This window comes from Entelurus aequoreus, linkage group LG05 (assembly GCF_033978785.1).
Source record: "Entelurus aequoreus isolate RoL-2023_Sb linkage group LG05, RoL_Eaeq_v1.1, whole genome shotgun sequence".
NCBI classification, from domain to species: domain Eukaryota; kingdom Metazoa; phylum Chordata; class Actinopteri; order Syngnathiformes; family Syngnathidae; genus Entelurus; species Entelurus aequoreus.
In genome coordinates, this window is record NC_084735.1 from 30,301,383 (window position 1) to 30,320,193 (window position 18,811).

The 18,811-nt window shown below is 41.6% G+C and overlaps 1 protein-coding gene across 2 annotated transcripts in view; it reads left to right on the forward strand.

Annotated features, from left to right (window-relative positions):
- Positions 1-18,811, forward strand: part of LOC133650454 (voltage-gated potassium channel subunit beta-2-like) — a 193,384-nt gene that overhangs the window by 126,732 nt on the left and 47,841 nt on the right. The window contains exons 1-2 of one of the 2 annotated variants that reach the window (XM_062047701.1): positions 559-778; positions 968-1,804. The exons of the other annotated variant lie outside the window; for it this stretch is intronic. Coding sequence (XP_061903685.1) covers positions 1,476-1,804 — 329 coding nt within the window. The 5' untranslated portion in view covers positions 559-778; positions 968-1,475. Of the gene's footprint in view, positions 1-558; positions 779-967; positions 1,805-18,811 lie in introns of those variants that run through there. 2 annotated transcript variants of the gene reach the window in all.

Below are 18,811 nucleotides of genomic sequence, written 5' to 3' on the forward strand. Positions count from 1 at the left end.
TTGCATGACTCATCATTTTTAACCTGCCGTCTTATGATGGATGCACACATCTGCCCCGTACCACTCAGGGACGATGATGCAGATGTTGCAGCGTAATTGTGATGGCTGCTCATTCAGACTAAATGGGTGTGTGGTGGAGCTGCAGAGATGCCTGCACACGCAGCAGAGGCATGGCGTGGGGAGCTTTAATGTGCTGAGGGGAAGTGAGAGTGCGTGCATAGATTATTAGATGGATAGACTGATGCATTTTCTCTAATTGATCCGAGAGGCAACATTGCATAAACTACACACACACACACACACACACACACACACACACACACACACACACACACACACACACACACACACACGATGATGTGAGGAAATGTGTTCACCCGTGTAATGAATGAGAGAGAGAGAGAGAGAGAGAGAGAGAGAGAGAGAGAGAGAGAGAGAGAGAGAGAGAGAGAGAGAGAGAGAGAGAGGAGAGAGAGAGAGAGAGGAGAGAGAGAGGAGAGAGAGAAGGAGAGAGAGAGAGAGAGAGAGAGAGATGAGAGAGAGAGAGAGAGAGAGATGTTGCTCCGTGTGTCGTGAACATTTGGGGAGCGTGTGGCACAGCACCGTGACAATGAGGAGCAGAAGAAAGATGAAGGATGTTGCTGACTGACTGAAGACACGTTAGAAGGTCCACAATGTTCACTGCGTTTTGCTGCGTGACATTCTGTGCAAGACGAAGCAGCAGCGGCGCGAACAGCTGCTGCCGCCGGCATGTTTGCCACTTCTCACCCCGAAGAAGGTAAAAAGAATTTAAAAAAAAATTGAAATATAATTTTTTTTTTTGGGCTGCGTTTTCCTGCTTGTGATGGAGCTGCTGCATGGGTGGCAATGATGCGTTGATTTATTTTTTATTTTTTCCACGCAAGCCTTGTTTTTTTCTTTACCTTGCGACAAATGAAGATTTTCTTTTTTCTTCTTTGACGTCAAGGGTGAGGATGTGAGTGTCGTCGCTGCGGTACGCTGGCGAGCTCTCAGGCTCAAGGCGGGAACAACTCACCGCTTGTATATGTATGTCTGTGGGGGCCCCCCACCCAACAGGAACACCCCTCCAAAATCTGCAAGCGAGCATTTTTTTTTTTTTTTTTTTTACAAACTGGACTGCAGCCCTGATGCATCTTGTGAGTGTGAAAACTCTGACTAGAACCTTCTGGCAGGTTTGCATCAGCAGACAGGAGACGCAGCAGACGGCAGCTCTGCGTGTGTCATGTTAGAGGCTGGACTCTTGCCTGCACCCCCTCCCCTGCAGGAACTCCCAGACAAAATCTGTAACCTGGGCCCACTGGAGAAAGACCCCTTTTTTTAGGAGGAGTGACGGCGCACATATACACTCAAGCAAGCACCTCGGAGTCATTTTGACATTTGCACCAAAGTTGTGAAAAAAGGTCAGACTCCATAAGTAACCCCCCCGGCCCCCTATTCCGGAAACCAGGGTCAGGATGCAGGTGTCTTTTGCCTGCACCGAGCACAACCTCAAGAGTCGCAGCGAGGACCGCCTTTGTGGCCTCCGTACCGCTCCGCCCCCCGGAGGAAGCAGCGGAGGAGTAGGAGGAGGCGGCGGAGGTGGCGGCGGTGGCGGCGGAGGTGGCGGCGGCGGTGGATCAGGTGGCGGAGGAGGAGGCGGAGGAGGAAGCGGACAAGGCGGTAATGGCAACTACACGTCCCAGGGATCGGTCAAGACCAGGGAGGGCCCCGGGTCACGCCAGACCCCGCAGGGTCACGCGCACATGAAGGAGGCCATCGGGCGGCACACCAGCATGAAGTACAGGTGAGTGTGCTACAGGTGGTGCAGGGAGCTGGAAGACACACCGGACGCCTGTCAACTGTGCTGCTGTGGTATTTGACATGTGACACTTGTATCGCACACCAGAAGAACGTCAACATCAACAATTTGGCGAAACAGACAATTCACACTATAAGCCTGCCTGGCTACGGTTTATTAGGTATTCATGAGATATTTGTTGTACTTCAGGATTACAGCAAAGCAAAATATACATGCGAAACATCCATGTAGACCTTGTAGATGCGTGGGGAAAAATGCTATTTATTTCACTGCAGCACGGTGACCCAGGGGTTAGTGCGTGTGCCTCACAATACGAAGGCCCTGGGTTCGATCCTCAGGCTCGGGAGTTTGCATGTTCTTTGCGTGACTGTGTGGGTGCCCTCTGGGTACTCTGGCTTTTTCCCACCTCCGAAGACATGCACCTGGGGATAGGTTGATTGTTAACACTAAATTGGCCCTAGTGTGTGAATGTGAGTGTGAATGTTGTCTGTCTATCTGTGTTGGCCCTGCGATGAGGTGGCGACTTGTGACTTGTGCCAGGGTGTACCCCGCCTTCTGCCTGAATGCAGCTGAGATAGGCTCCAGCAACACTGAGAGGGACAAGCAGTAGAAAATGGATGGATGAATGGTACCTCTACTAACTGGTTCCACGACCAAGCTCTTAACTCGAAACACTCGTATCTCAAATCAACCCTGCCCACTGAAACTACAAACCCCGTTTCAATATGAGTTGGGAAATTGTGTTAGATGTAAATATAAACGGAATACAATGATTTGCAAATCCTTTTCAACCCATATTCAATAGAATGCACTACAAAGACAAGATATTTGATGTTCAAACTCATAAACTTATTTTTTTTTGCAAATAATAATTAACTTAGAATTTCATGGCTGCAACACATGCCAAAGTAGTTGGGAAAGGGCATGTTCACCACTGTATTACATGGCCTTTCCTTTTAACAACACTCAGTAAACGTTTGGGAACTGAGGAGACACATTTTTTAAGCTTCTCAGGTGGAATTATTTTCCATTCTTGCTTGATGTACAGCTTAAGTTGTTCAACAGTCCGGGGGACTCCGTTGTGGTATTTTAGGCTTCATAATGTGCCACACATTTTCAATGGGAAACAGGTCTGGACTACAGGCAGGCCAGTCTAGTACCCGCACTCTTTTACTATGAAGCCACGTGGATGTAACACGTGGCTTGGCATTGTCTTGCTGAAATAAGCAGGGGCGTCCATGGTAACGTTACTTGGATGGCAGCATATGTTGCTCCAAAACCTGTATGTACCTTTCAGCATTAATGGCGCCTTCGCAGGGGTGTAAATTACCCATGTCTTGGGCACTAATACACCCCCATACCATCACAGATGCTGGCTTTTCAACTTTGCGCCTATAACAATCTGGATGGTTCTTTTCCTCTTTGGTCCGGAGGACACGATGTCCACAGTTTCCAAAAACAATTTGAAATGTGGACTCGTCAGACCACAGAACACTTTTCCACTTTGTATCAGTCCATCTTAGATGAGCTCAGGCCCAGCGAACCCGACGGCGTTTCTGGGTGTTGTTGATAAACGGTTTTTGCCTTGCATAGGAGAGTTTTAACTTGCACTTACAGATGTAGCGACCAACTGTAGTTACTGACAGTGGGTTTCTGAAGTGTTCCTGAGCCCATGTGGTGATATCCTTTACACACTGATGTCGCTTGTTGATGCAGTACAGCCTGAGGGATCGAAGGTCACAGGCTTAGCTGCTTACGTGCAGTGATTTCTCCAGATTCTCTGAACCCTTTGATGATATTACGGACCGTAGATGGTGAAATCCCTAAATTCCTTGCAATAGCTGGTTGAGTAAGGTCGGCTGCTAACAGGAAGGACATATTTTTAATGGTTTGGTCGTCGGCTTCCTCTCCTTCGCAGTAACTTTTTTAGTTCTGATGGTCGGAGGACGTTCAAACACGCACGTCAAAAGTGTCATCAAAACATATGTTTGTTTCTTGTGTAAAGGAAGCAGGGACAACAATGTTTAACATAGGGGTGCAGATGTTAGTTAGGAACAAACTGGTTGGCCATAGTGTGTGAATGTGAGTGTGAATGTTGTCTGTCTATCTGTGTTGGCCCTGTGATGAGGTGGCGACTTGTCCAGGGTGTACCCCGCCTTCCGCCCGAGTGCAGCTGAGATAGGCTCCAGCACCCCCGCCACCCCGTAAGGTACAAGCGGTAGAAAATGATGGTTGGTTGAGCACGTTATGCGCTCCGTAACAATTGAGTATTAACTTCAGTGAGGGACTCATGAAAACTGGAGTCAATAAAAAAAAAGTTGTATTCACTAGTAGGTAGTGTGTAAATAAGTATTATTTTTGATGGTTAGCAATAACGATCAGCTAGCAGCTGATCGTTAGCCTAAAGTGCTACGCTGACATCTGTTGTTACTTCCCGCTGTTGTCTTTTGATATCATTCACGTCAAAGGTATCCCCAATTTGGAGAAATGGTAATAATAAGGGAGGAGTGGAAGATAAAGTCCATCAAAAAGGTGGTCAATTTGAGACTGCCAAGGTGAAGATAGCGCCAATATTAGCAGCATGTGTTGTTATGAATATGTTGTGAATATCTTCATGGATCGCCACAACATAATAATGGAAAATGAAACCTATACCGCACTGTAATACATATAGATAAATAAAAATGTAATTCAACACTTAATTTAGGGCAAAAAAATACTTTTGTATTTTTATCATCATCCCGACTACACTATTTGTGGTGGAAGCTGTACCGTACTGTACCATGCAGAAGTAAACAATGCTGCCTGGTGAAAATTAGGCTTTTGTGTCACGTCACAGTTTGAGCAATTGTTTTTACTTCATTAGGTCAGTAACCTTATGAAGTGGGCAACCTTTTTGCGTGCAGGAATGACTCCACCCCATGCATAATTGCCAACCCTCACAAATTTTCCGGGAGACTCACGAATTTCAGTGCCTCTCCCGAAAATCTCCCGGGACAACTATTCTCCCGAAAATCTCCCGATTTCCAGCCGGACAATTATATTGGGGGCGTGCCTTAAAGGCACTGCCTTTAGCGTCGTCTCTCACCTGAAAAGGAAACTATTATATATGTCTCCGTTATCCATAGGTTTATACAACCCATAAAGTAGGCAGGCACGGAGCTATTTCTCAGCGTGTGTTTATTCCAGCCGGCACCTTAATACTGTAGCGGCTGGCTATGGGGTGTTAGCCAATGACTGTGGCTGAGGGGCGGGACTTCCGGGAGAGATAGGTAAGTGACGTTGTTAATAGGAAGTGGGTGTTCGAGTTTTGCCGGGAAAAGGGATAGACACACATTGGAGCTGCCTTTAGCGTCCTCTCTCACCTGAAAATGAGACTATTATATATGTCTACATTATCCATAGGTTTATCTATAACCCATAACACGGTGGCCGAATGGATATAGTCACTCATGAACGGTCAGAGAAGCACAAGGCGGCGACAACGTAGTATTATGGGCCTTCTTGCAAGCAACATTTCGTTCTCATTTGCGGATGTTTTCAACAAATCCGTGAAGGATATGTTCCCGCATTCAGAGATCACTCGCCAGTACTCAAATGGCAGAACAAAAGCTACTCAAATAGTGAAAGGTAAGTGTTTTTTTTTTTTAAAGTAAGCAGCAAGTACAGTACAGTTAGCCGAACAACTGTGTTTTCATTACTGTACTCTATATATATATATATATATATATATATATATATATATATATATATATATATATATATATATATATATATATATAAGAAACACTTTAATTTCAGTGAATTCTAGCTATAAATATACTCCTCCCCCTTAACTCCGCCCCCCGGCCCGGCCCGGCCCGGCGCCCGCCCACCCCCCACCCCCTCAATCTCCCGAATTCGGAGGTCTCAAGGTTGGCAAGTATGACCCCATGATCCACACAGATGATTCCCTCCACCTTGGATTCATTCTTGTTATTGTGCCTTTTTTTAGGCTTGTCATTGACGACACCACCTGTTGCTATGAAATGTTTTCTTATGAGGGAATTTAGTTATGATTCATCATCATACAGGACCATAATCCCGTCACCGGAACTTGACAATGAGGTTACCAACAAACATTTTGTAACATATTGTGCAGATTGTCTGCAGAGCATCCAACAGCACCGCCCTTATGTGCAATTAAAAATCCACCATTTAGACCCACAAGCTTCATTTGAGACATCATGTAAACACATTTTCTTAAGATGACCCCAGCCTTAATAAAGCTTCTGTGTGGAAGGAAAGGAAGAAAAAAAAAGATGGCAGCACACACCATCAGGTCTGAGTCATGATGTAGAAAATGGAGCAACATCAAGACGAGAACGTCTTTTTTGGATTTGACCACCAAATGTTTGTACGGAAATAACCCATGCACACATAACAGTGCATGATCTATAAATCTATCTATAAAGCATCAGAGGTTGCGTCACAGTGGAATCCAATAAGTAGGAGGGGGGTTCTAATGATCTGTTTCCCTGTTAATCAGGCTGATTGAACTGCTTCCATCTTCTCTTCACTCCATTTGCTTTTCATTTATTGGATGCGTAAAAGGGGAATAAAGCTCTCAGTGAAAAGCAGTCATGCAGCATGCACACTTCTCCAAATATTCCTGCCGCTTCGCCATTCCTGGGAATGTGTCACTAATTGGTAGTGCTGTTGTCGACCCAGCATATGGCCACCTCCAGTTGCCCGTGGCAACACCCACGGCATTGCCTTTAGTTGTTCCCTAAGCTAGAATTGTGCCGGCTTATCAGGCCTTAGCCAGCCACGCAGTCCGTGCTCTGCCTTTTGATAGCATGGTGACAATCGTCAACGCTCAGGTCCTGTAGCCATTGTGCTGCCAACTTTATTGGAGCTTAGTGGGTGAAGGCGTGGCGATACAGATGTGATAGGGTTGCACAGGTGTTTGCTCACGCTTGATAATGCCCACGGGCCGTCTCATTAACCCGAGTAGCACTTGAGAGACACCTGCTGCAACACTCCCATCATCCCCTGCTGGAACCCACCACCTTTCAATGCTTGTGCATACCTGTTGGGGATGGGCACTAAATTAATTCATTGATCCTTTAGAACAGGGGTTCTTAAACTTTTTGACCTCGGAGCCCAACTTTTTCACTAGAGAGGGGGCCTGGGCCCACTCAAATATTAACACAAAATTAGCCATCTTACTATTGATTTTAATCTCAATAAATATATTTAATCTACTTACAGTTTAACAGGATAAACCATGTCAAATAATATGAAACCGTGTGTTAATCACAAAGATGATTATATATTTTACACATAAACCTTTGGCTTAGGTCAGGCTGATCACAAAAGTAAATACTAATCAAATATACTGCAAAAGGAGGGACTCATAAAAACTGATGAAGAATAAATGTACATACAATTATGCAGTGTTTGCTTATAAATACATTCTGATTAAATTAACAAATTTTAATAATATATATGTCAATAAAATTAAAGTGCAATTAATTTTTTTTTTTTTATTTGTATTTTTTTCCATAAAGAAATTCAATCATGTGTACTTACGGACTGTATCCCTGCAGACTGCATTGATCTATATTGATATGTAATGTATATATTGTGTTTTTTATGTTGATTTAATAAATAAAAAAACATATATATATATGTATATATTAGAGATGCGCGGATAGGCAATTATTTCATCCGCATCCGCATCACAAAAGTCGTTATCCACCCGCCATCCAACCGAACTAACATTTTATCAAAAACACAACCGCCCGCCACCCGCCCGCCACCCGCCCGTTGTTATATATATAATATTAGACCAGGGGACGCACCCTAACAGCATTATTTAGGGCGTGCTGTGATGGTACTGCCTGTAACACCCTCTACATAATGTACGGACAGCGTGACAGCCCAGCCACATGTTCTGTGCGGCTTCTGCTTGCTAGTGTTGTGTCGTTCGCGAACGATTCGTTCAAAAGAACGAATCTTTTGAGTGAACGTACTGAACCGAATCACTTCATGAACTGATTCGTTCCTTTCTCAGTTCAGTTGAGCTCCGCCGCGACCATGCCGGTATGAGTGGAACTGGCGCATTCTGTGACTCACTGAACCCTCGACGTCGGCGAACGACGCAGCCAATGAGAGGGCGGGGGGAGGGACTGAGCGAACGATTCGTTCACCGCGGATTAACGACATGAATCACTCAGTGAACGACAACGCTCTCGCTCTCTGCTCTGCGGGGGCGGGGGGTAAAGTGTAGGGCAGGCTGTTTTGAGAAGATTTAAAATAACAATAATAACTAATGTATGTACACATACATAGGCTATTATTTACACAGTTATTGTAACAAAAATACATTTCTCCTTGGGGATCAATTCTGATTCATATTATTATTATTATTATTATTATTATCCATTCTACTGCAACTGTTGTTGTTGATGTTGTTTAGTAGCTATCATCATCATTATAATAATGCTGATTTGCAATTAAACTGTACTGCTGCTGCAGAAGTGATTCGGTTCACGTACTGAACTGCGGCCACAGTGTGGCGCTGTGTCAGTCACTGATTCTAGTGATTCGTACAGTCAAAAGAACTGCAGAAGTGATTCGGTTCACGTACTGAACTGCGGCCACAGTGTGGCGCTGTGTCAGTCACTGATTCTAGTGATTCGTACAGTCAAAAGAACTGCAGAAGTGATTCGGTTCACGTACTGAACTGCGGCCACAGTGTGGCGCTGTGTCAGTCACTGATTCTAGTGATTCGTACAGTCAAAAGAACTGCAGAAGTGATTCGGTTCACGTACTGAACTGCGGCCACAGTGTGGCGCTGTGTCAGTCACTGATTCTAGTGATTCGTACAGTCAAAAGAACTGCAGAAGTGATTCGGTTCACGTACTGAACTGCGGCCACAGTGTGGCGCTGTGTCAGTCACTGATTCTAGTGATTCGTACAGTCAAAAGAACTGCAGAAGTGATTCGGTTCACGTACTGAACTGCGGCCACAGTGTGGCGCTGTGTCAGTCACTGATTCTAGTGATTCGTACAGTCAAAAGAACTGCAGAAGTGATTCGGTTCACGTACTGAACTGCGGCCACAGTGTGGCGCTGTGTCAGTCACTGATTCTAGTGATTCGTACAGTCAAAAGAACTGCAGAAGTGATTCGGTTCACGTACTGAACTGCGGCCACAGTGTGGTGTTGTGTCAGTCACGGATTCTAGTGATTCAGTACAGTCAAAAGAACTGCCGATCCCATGAAAACAAGCCACATGAAAACAAACACACGTCCCCATTATCTCAACACATAAAGTTATGAGAGTAGACTACTAGTCTACTAGCAGTCTACTGGCGGGGGGTAAAGTGTAGGGCAGGCTGTTTTGAGAAGATTTAAAATAAAAATAATATCTAATGTATGTACACATACATAGGCTATTATTTACACAGTTATTGTAACAAAAATACATTTCTCCTTGGGGATCAATTCTGATTCATATTATTATTATTATTATTATTATTATTATTATTATTATTATTATTATTATTATTATTATTATCCCTTCTACTGCAACTGTTGTTGTTAGATTAACGCGAGTCCCTACGCAGTGCGTGGGGACTCGCGTTCACCCTATTTGCTGCTTCTCCCACGAATGTCTGCACTGTACTGTACTACGTACTGTACTAAGGGGCGACCCCTTAGTGTTGTGTCGTTCGCGAACGTGATTCAGGGAGGGGCGGTAGTGTTGTGTGGGCGCCTATTTGCTGCTTCTCCCGCGAATGTCTGCACTGTACTGTACTACGCACTGTGTAAATAATAGCCTATGTATGTGTACATACATTAGTTATTATTTTTATTTTAAATCTTCTCAAAACAGCCTGCCCTACACTTTACCCCCCGCCAGTAGACTGCTAGTAGACTAGTAGTCTACTCTCATAACTTTATGTGTTGAGATAATGGGGACGTGTGTTTGTTTTCATGTGGCTTGTTTTCATGGGATCGGCAGTTCTTTTGACTGTACTGAATCACTAGAATCAGTGACTGACACAGAGCCACACTGTGGCCGCAGTTCAGTACGTGAACCAAATCACTTCTGCAGTTCTTTTGACTGTACAAATCACTAGAATCAGTGACTGACACAGCGCCACACTGTGGCCGCAGTTCAGTACGTGAACCGAATCACTTCTGCAGCAGCAGTACAGTTTAATTGCAAATCAGCATTATTATAATGATGATGATAGCTACTAAACAACATCAACAACAACAGTTGCAGTAGAATGGATAATAATAATAATAATAATAATAATAATATGAACCAGAATTGATCCCCAAGGAGAAATGTATTTTTGTTACAATAACTGTGTAAATAATAGCCTATGTATGTGTACATACATTAGTTATTATTTTTATTTTAAATCTTCTCAAAACAGCCTGCCCTACACTTTACCCCCCGCCCCCGCGGAGCAGAGAGCGAGAGCGTTGTCGTTCACTGAGTGATTCATGTCGTTAATCCGCGGTGAACGAATCGTTCGCTCAGTCCCTCCCCCCGCCCTCTCATTGGCTGCGTCGTTCGCCGACGTCGAGGGTTCAGTGAGTCACAGAATGCGCCAGTTCCACTCATACCGGCATGGTCGCGGCGGAGCTCAACTGAACTGAGAAAGGAACGAATCAGTTCATGAAGTGATTCGGTTCAGTACGTTCACTCAAAAGATTCGTTCTTTCGAACGAATCGTTCGCGAACGACACAACACTACTTGCTGTCACTTACGTGAGCAAGCAGATGCTGCGTACAACATGTGGCTAGGCTAGCACGCTGGCTAAACATGTTGTAGAGCAGGGGTCACCAACCTTTTTGAAACCAAGAGCTACTTCTTGGGTAGTGATTAATGCAAAGGGCTACCAGTTTGATACACACTTAAATAAATTGCCAGAAATAGCCAATTTGCTCAATTTACCTTTAACGTTATTATTAATAATTAATGATATTTATACTTAATTGAACGGTTTAAAAGAGGAGAAAACACGAAAAAAAAATCAATTTCGACTCTTTAAAATTCAAGATTCAACCGAAAAAAAGAAGAGAAAAACTTAAAAAAAGAATTTATGGAACATCATTACTAATTTTTCCTGATTAAGATTAATTTTAGAATTTTGATGACATGTTTTAAATAGATTAAAATCCAATCTACACTTTGTTAGAATATATAACAAATTGGACCAAGCTATATTTCTAACAAAGACAAATCATTATGTATTCTAGAATTTCCAGAACAAAAATTTTAAAAGAAATTCAAAAGACTTTGAAATAAGATTTAAATTTGATTCTACAGATTTTCTAGATTTGACAGAATAATTTTTTTGAATTTTAATCATAGTAAGTTTGAAGAAATATTTCACAAATATTCTTCGTCGAAAAAACAGAAGCTAAAATGAAGAATTAAATTAAAGTGTATTTATTATTCTTTACAATAAAAAAATACTTGAACATTGATTTAAATTGTCAGGAAAGAAGAGGAAGGAATTTAAAAGGTAAAAAGGTATATGTGTTTACAAATCCTAAAATCATTTTTAAGGTTGTATTTTTTCTCTAAAATTGTCTTTCTGAAAGTTATAAGAAGCAAAGTAAAAAAATTTATGAATTTATTTAAACAAGTGAAGACCAAGTCTTTAAAATATTTTCTTGGATTTTCAAATTCTATTTGAGTTTTGTCTCTCTTAGAATTAAAAATGTCGGGCAAAGCGAGACCAGCTTGTTAGTAAATAAATACAATTTAAAAAATAGAGGCAGCTCACTGGTAAGTGCTGCTATTTGAGCTTTTTTTAGAACAGGCCGGCGGGCTACTCATCTGGTCCTTACGGGCTACCTGGTGCCCGCGGGCACCGCGTTGGTGACCCCTGTTGTAGAGGGTGATAAAGGCAGTACCAACACGGCACGCCCTTATTGTTGTTGATTGGGTGAAAATCAGCAGACATTCGAGGGAATTGGTTCAACCGCCACCCGCCCGAATCTAATTAAAATGTATTAATATCGTCATGGATCCGCCCGACCCGCGGACTATCCGCGGACTCTGCGGTTGTGTCCGCAAACCGCGCATCTCTATATATTTTTTTTAATTTCTTGTGCGGCCCGGTACCAAGAGATGCACAACAATGGTTAATGGTTAAAAAACACTGTTTTAGAACTAGTCAAGTGTGTTCATTCAACTCCTTTGATGTCTAAAGAATAACAACATGATACCAGATAAGGCCTATATTCACCCAAACATCGGGTCAGCATCGAAACAGTAGTCAAGAACATTCAAAAAGAAAGATTCCATTTAAACTATTCTATTCAACTCATTGATGATTCATTTTCTCTATAATCACATTCCCATTTTTACGATGTATAGTTTTACTGACATCGCTTTTTTCTTTTTAAGAATTAACTTTACACCAACAATTTTACAAATACAAATAAAGAAACACAATATTGATTACATACATAACCATTATTCTCAAGAGTATGCATTACTACAATATATATTAGAAATTAAAGCTGTGCACTGTGATAAATATAAAGTACTCGAGGTGGGAATCTTTTGGGCACCTCACAACTAGATTACGTTTTAAGGGCTACGATTCAATTATAAATACATTATTTATGCATCTTTAATTATTATATTTATTATTATTATCTGTGTTGGCCCTGCGATGAGGTGGCAACTTGTCCAGGGTGTACCCCGCCTACCACTCATGTGCAGCTCCAGCACCTCCACGACCCAGAGAGGGACAAGCGGTAGAAAATGGATGGATGGATGGACGGATTATTATAATATTTAATTACATTCATACTTTGGCTGCTGACATATGCGGTAACCGTGGCAGGCTGCTAAGTGGCATGCCTACATGGGCAACATGCATCCTTGTTGTTTTAGTTTTTGTGCCTTTAATAACCACGAAATGCCCAAACTTGTTGCCCCTTGTCCTGCCCAGGTCACCCACCAGTGTGTTGTACTGTATATCTACTATCTACCAATTCAAATCTATGGCTTACAGTGTTGCTGCAATGTGTGGATATTATTCTGTCTCCTGAATTATTCATCTCCTTGCTAATTTCCTCTTCTTAGCTGGTTACTTACTCTCTGCTGTACCTCGGCTCCTGTAAGACTGCTAGTAAAATATACACAATATTAGGGCTGTGAATCTTTGGGTGTCCCACGATTCGAGTCAATATCGATTCTTGGGGTCACGATTTGATTCAAAATCGATTTTTTTTTTTTCAATTCAACACGATTCTCGATTAAAAAACGATTTTTTTCCGATTCAAAACTATTCTCTATTCATTCATTACATAGGATTTCAGCAGGATCTACCCCAGTCTGCTGACATGCAAGCAGAGTAGTAGATTTTTGTAAAAAGCTTTTATAATTGTAAAGGACAATGTTTTATCAACTGATTGCAATAATGTAAATTTGTTTTAACTATTAAATGAACCAAAAATATAACTTATTTTATCTTTGTGAAAATATTGGACACAGTGTGTTGTCAAGCTTATGAGATGCGATGCAAGTGTAAGCCACTGTGACACTATTGTTCTTTTATTTTTTATAAATGTCTAATGATAATGTCAATGAGGGATTTTTAGTCACTGCTATGTTGAAATTGTAACTAATATTGATACTGTTGTTGATAATATTCATTTTTGTTTCACTACTTTTGGTTTGTTCTCTGTCGTGTTTGTGTCTCCTCTCAATTGTTCTGTTTATTGCAGTTCTGAGTGTTGCTGGGTCGGGTTTGGTTTTGGAATTGGATTGCATTGTTATGGTATTGCTGTGTATTGTTTTGTTGGATTGATGAATTTAAAAAAAAAGAATAAATAAATAAAAAATAAATTAATTAATTAAATTTTTAAAAATTTTTATTTTTTAAAAATGAGAATCGATTCTGAATTGCACAACGTGAGAATCGCGATTCGAATTTGAATCGATTTTTTCCCACACCACTACAAAATATGCTGGGCTTTATTTACTGAAATCCAATTTACACGTACTAAACAGCGTGTAGTATTAGTGGGCGTGTTGTGTTTGATCTACTAAGACTGCGTGTAGAGTTATTAACTGGAGCCGACCGCCTCATTTAAATGAGGATTTTGCGTGTACTACGTTGTTTTCACCATGGAGACACTCATTTACTGCCCATTCATGCTATCATGCTCCTCCCTGTGGTGTTTTACTCTGCTCTAGTGTTGTCCCAATACCAATATGTTAGTACTGGTACCAAAATGTATTTCTGTACTTTTCGGTACTTTTCTAAACAAGGGGGACCACAAAAAATTGCACTATTGGCTTTATTTTAACTAGAAATCTAACAGTACATTAAACATATGTTTCTTATTGCAATTGAAGAACACTTTTGTCCTTAAATAAAATAGTGAACATACAGACAACTGGTCTTTTAATAGTAAGTAAACAAACAAAGGCTCCTTATTTGTCTGCTGCAATAGACAGTAACATATTGTGTCATTTCTCATTCTATTTTGTCAAAATTATGAGGGACAAGCTGTAAAAATGGATTATCAATCCGTTCTTTCATTCCATCCATACTTTCTGTTTTAACAAGTTCGATCTACACTTCTGCTAAAATGTAATAATCACTTATTCTTCTGTTGTTTGATACTTTACATTAGTTTTGGATGATACCACAAATTTAGGTATCAATCCAATACCAAGTAGTTACAGGATCATACATTGGTCATATTCAAAGTCCTCATGTGTCCAGGGACGTATTTCCTGAGTTTATAAACATAATATGAATTTTTTTAAAAGGAACCCATGGCATTTGTTTATATTCTGGGTGCTCGCTTGCTTCCCTATCGTATCTTCCCTACAGTGTGTAGTGAAGCATGTTTAGCTGTATATAGAATACAAAAGTGATTGCACAGGTGATGTAAGGCACATACATGTGATATGAATGAACGGTTGTGATGGAGAAATGAATGGTTGTGACGTGACTGGGTCAGCCCACTCGAGCATGAAATGTGCAGGAAACGCTGGGAGCAGGCGACCACTCCAGCGAAAGAGCACCAGCGGCATTGTCGGTGGGCACGTGGCACAGCGCCACCTAGCAGGCTGACACAATACCAGCTGACCCCCGGTGATGATCAAACTGGGGGTTGCCATGGCAACCAGACCTTCATTTTTTTATTTTTTTTTAGCAACAAACAAACAGGGTCAGATATATTCTCTGCATGCATGGCTTCACAAACCACCGTTGGACATTTAAAGCTGCCTTTTTTGCAGCCCGTTGTGTTTTATAGCTTTGTTTTCAGGCCTGGAATAAATTAAAAACCGAAAATCTTGCACACATTCATCCTTGCTTTTCAGCAACCTTTGTCAAAGTCAACATTGTGTTGGAGCGAACGTGTTTTTCAAGGTCCTACGTGATGTCTAGTACGCACTTGCTGGGGTTTGACAGACTGTAGTACATTAGCATCTATTAGCATTGTGACGTGAGCGTGCTGACATTGAGTCGTGCAGAGAGCTGCTGTTCTCGCGCAGAGTGCACTTCAACCGTGCATTTTTAAAAGCCTCCATTGCCGCGTATATTCCACTCATTTAGTGCCATGACATCGATAGGACTACTCTGACCTTTACGACGGCTTGAGTTTGATAATATGAACTAAAAATGAACTGTTTTTATATGTTACACCATTTCAACGCAGTTGTCTTGGTTACTGTCTAATAGAGGAGTGTCCACGGAACATTCTAACAATACAATTTAACAAAGAATCAACAAGTCAAGTTTTTAAATAGATTTTTTTTTTTTTGCCAGCCACTCAGGCAAATTATTTTTTTGATGTAGATGCCAGTATCAGCTGTACAGATTTACTTTACAATAGAAACGTGTGGGATATTTCTCTTGTTGCCCTTTAGTATTTGACTTTATTAAATGGAGATATTTAGTGTTTGGCAGAGCAGGAGGGGAAAGAAAGAAAAAAAGAAGACAGAGGGGGAAATTGTGGGGGCAAGAGGGGGACTACGTCAGCAAAAGAGTTCAAATCCCAGTTGGAGTTCAAATCCCAGCCGAGTCATACCAAAGACTATAAAAATGGGACCCGTTTCCTCCCTGCTTGGCACTCAGCATCAAGGGTTGGAGTTGGGGGTTAAATCACCAAAATGATTCCCGGGCGCGGCGCCGCTGCTGCCCACTGCTCCCCAAGGGGATGGGTCAAATGCAGAGGACAAATTCCACCACATCTAGTGTGTGTGTGACAATCATTGGTACTTTAATCTTTAAAAAATACGATATATTATACCAAAAATTATAAAGAAGAACAGATTAGGGAAGTAGATAGGAATAACACAGTAATGACAATGAACATCATTGCACTGCAAGTCGAACAATACAAATACCAATAGAAGTAACAATATTGATAACTAATAACAATTATTTATTTAGAATATAACAGGCTTTTATAGTCATATTCATTAGGCTTTTATTGTCGTTGCACATTAAGAAAACAAAATTGTGGAATACTGATGGTGGAAGCTGCCATGCAAGGTGCTAACCACGACCCATCAGGAGCAGTCAGGGGTTCGGTGTCTTGCTCAAGGACACCTCAACATGAGCTCGCCAGGCCAGGATCGAACCAGTAACCTCTGGTGACTGTAAGCTTTTGCCTTGTTATGATTTTAATTCAGATTCATCAAAGGGTTGCTTAGGATTTATTTCGATTAATCACTATTAAATACAATAATTTTTTAGGCTTAGATTCAGGCTATTTTTTTTCCTTTTGAATACATAAAATGTTTTGGCATATCAACATTGGTTTGGTTTTAGCTTGTTTAGGCAATTAGAAAAATTATTCATGTGGCTTCCACATCCTTTAATTTTTTTAGCGTGCGGCTCTCTGAGTTTGGACACACCTGCTGTAATGAGTTTTGTTCATTTCGAAAACTGTGCATAAGTTCCGAACGGATTCTGAGCTTGCTAGCTGACACAGCAAAGGGTTGCTGTTGCTCACTTTACGTGTTTGCTCCATCACTTGTTGCTAGGCAGATTTCAGAGAGGGCAATACTCACTAACCCAGGGGTCGGCAACCTTTACCACTCAAAGAGCCATTTTGGCAAGTTTCACAAATTAAAGAAAATAATGCGAACCACTAAAAAAAAATTTAAAATGAAAAACACCGCATACAAAGCTTAAATTGCTTTGTGCTATGTTAACTAGGGGTCTCAGACACACGCACTGGCACGCACCTTAATATGGAAACTTGATGTTAGTGCGGCCCGCGAGTTTTGAATGAATGGTGCTTGATAGTGTCATACTTGCCAATCTTCTCATTATTTCCGGGAGACTCCCGAATATCAGGGCGTGATGGCACTGCTTTTTGCGCCCTCTACAGTCTGCCCTAACAGTGTACCTGCTCGACCACATGTAGAATGCAGCTTCAGCTTGCTCACGTAAGTGACAGCAAGGCGTACTACTTCAACAGCCACACAGCTTACACTGCCGGTAGCCGTACAAAAACAACTTTAACACTGTTACGTTACAAATATGCGCCACACTTTGAACCCACACCAAAAAAGAATGACAAACACATTTCTGGAGAACATCTGCACTGTAACACAACATAAACACAACACAACAAATACCCAGAATCCCATGCAGCCCTAACTCTTCCGCTCAACCGACGCACGGAGGGGGGGAGGGTTGATGTGTGGAGGGGTTTTGTGGTAGCGGGGTGTATAATCTAGACCGGAAGAGTTAGGGCTGCATGGGATTCTGGGTATTGGTTGTGTTGTGTTACACTACCGTCAGTGTAAGCTGTGTGGCTGATGAGTAAGTATGCTTTGCTGTCTCCTACGTGTGCAAGTAAAAGCTACATACAACATGTGGCCGGGCTGGCAGTAAATGCTATAGAGGACAATTACTGCAGTGCATTTAGGGCACACCCTTTATATAGTAATTAGAGTGAAAATAGGATTATAATTGCCCTTGGAGATTTCTTAGAGAGGCACTGAGATCCACAAGTCTCCTGGGAAAATCGGGGGGTCGGCAAGTATGCAGCTGAGCCGCATCAGAGTGGTCAAAGAGCCACATGCGGCTCCGGAGCCGCGGGTTGCCGACCCCTGCACTAACCCATAGTAGGCCAATGTAACAAATAGGCAGAGGCCAACAACACCCAATAACTAGGCTATTTATAATCACTCTCTGTATCTGCAATTCATATTGGAAACTTTTTTAAAAAGCCCTCGCAGAGCGCAGACCTCAACCAGGCCTTACTTACCAATAGTTAAAAAGTCCTGAATCCAGATAGTGCTGCGGATCCCTCCGAAATGTAATCACTTGTTTCTTATCCCATTTCTTAAATATCCAGAAATCTTAATCAAAACGTGGCCATAACCTTTTGAGGTATGCATAGTGGGATGAAAGAGACAGAGTAAAGTTGAGGCTCGTAAGGTACCGCAGTAGAAATGGTCTGGATCTGCCCCAAAATCTAATCAAGTTTATTTATACAGCATAACACACCAGGCAATTCATAATGATTTTCGGATGATTAAATTACGAGAAGGCAAATAAAATAATGAGTACTCCTTTTCCCGTTTCAGACATTTCCCTGAAATCTCCATGAAAATCCGTCCATAACTGTTTGGGTTATGTTGGGAACTAACTAACTATCTAACTAATTGACAAACCGTGGGAGTCACATCCAATTTACAGGTACATCATAGTTCTGTATTAAATTTAAAATTCATAATGGTAAGAAAAAAAACAACAGAATATGCTCTCAAGAATTTAGTTGAATTTTGTACACAAATTTAAATTATGTCCTCTAATTAATACATTCAATTAAATCCACCATGGTGGTCGTGTACATACATTTGCTTACAAGTCATTGAAATATGTGCACAGAACTAACAGATGGTTCGAATGCAGTTAAAAAAACATTTTGGGATTGTTTTGTTTAAATATATTATGGTTTTAAATTACCACATACTTGTACAA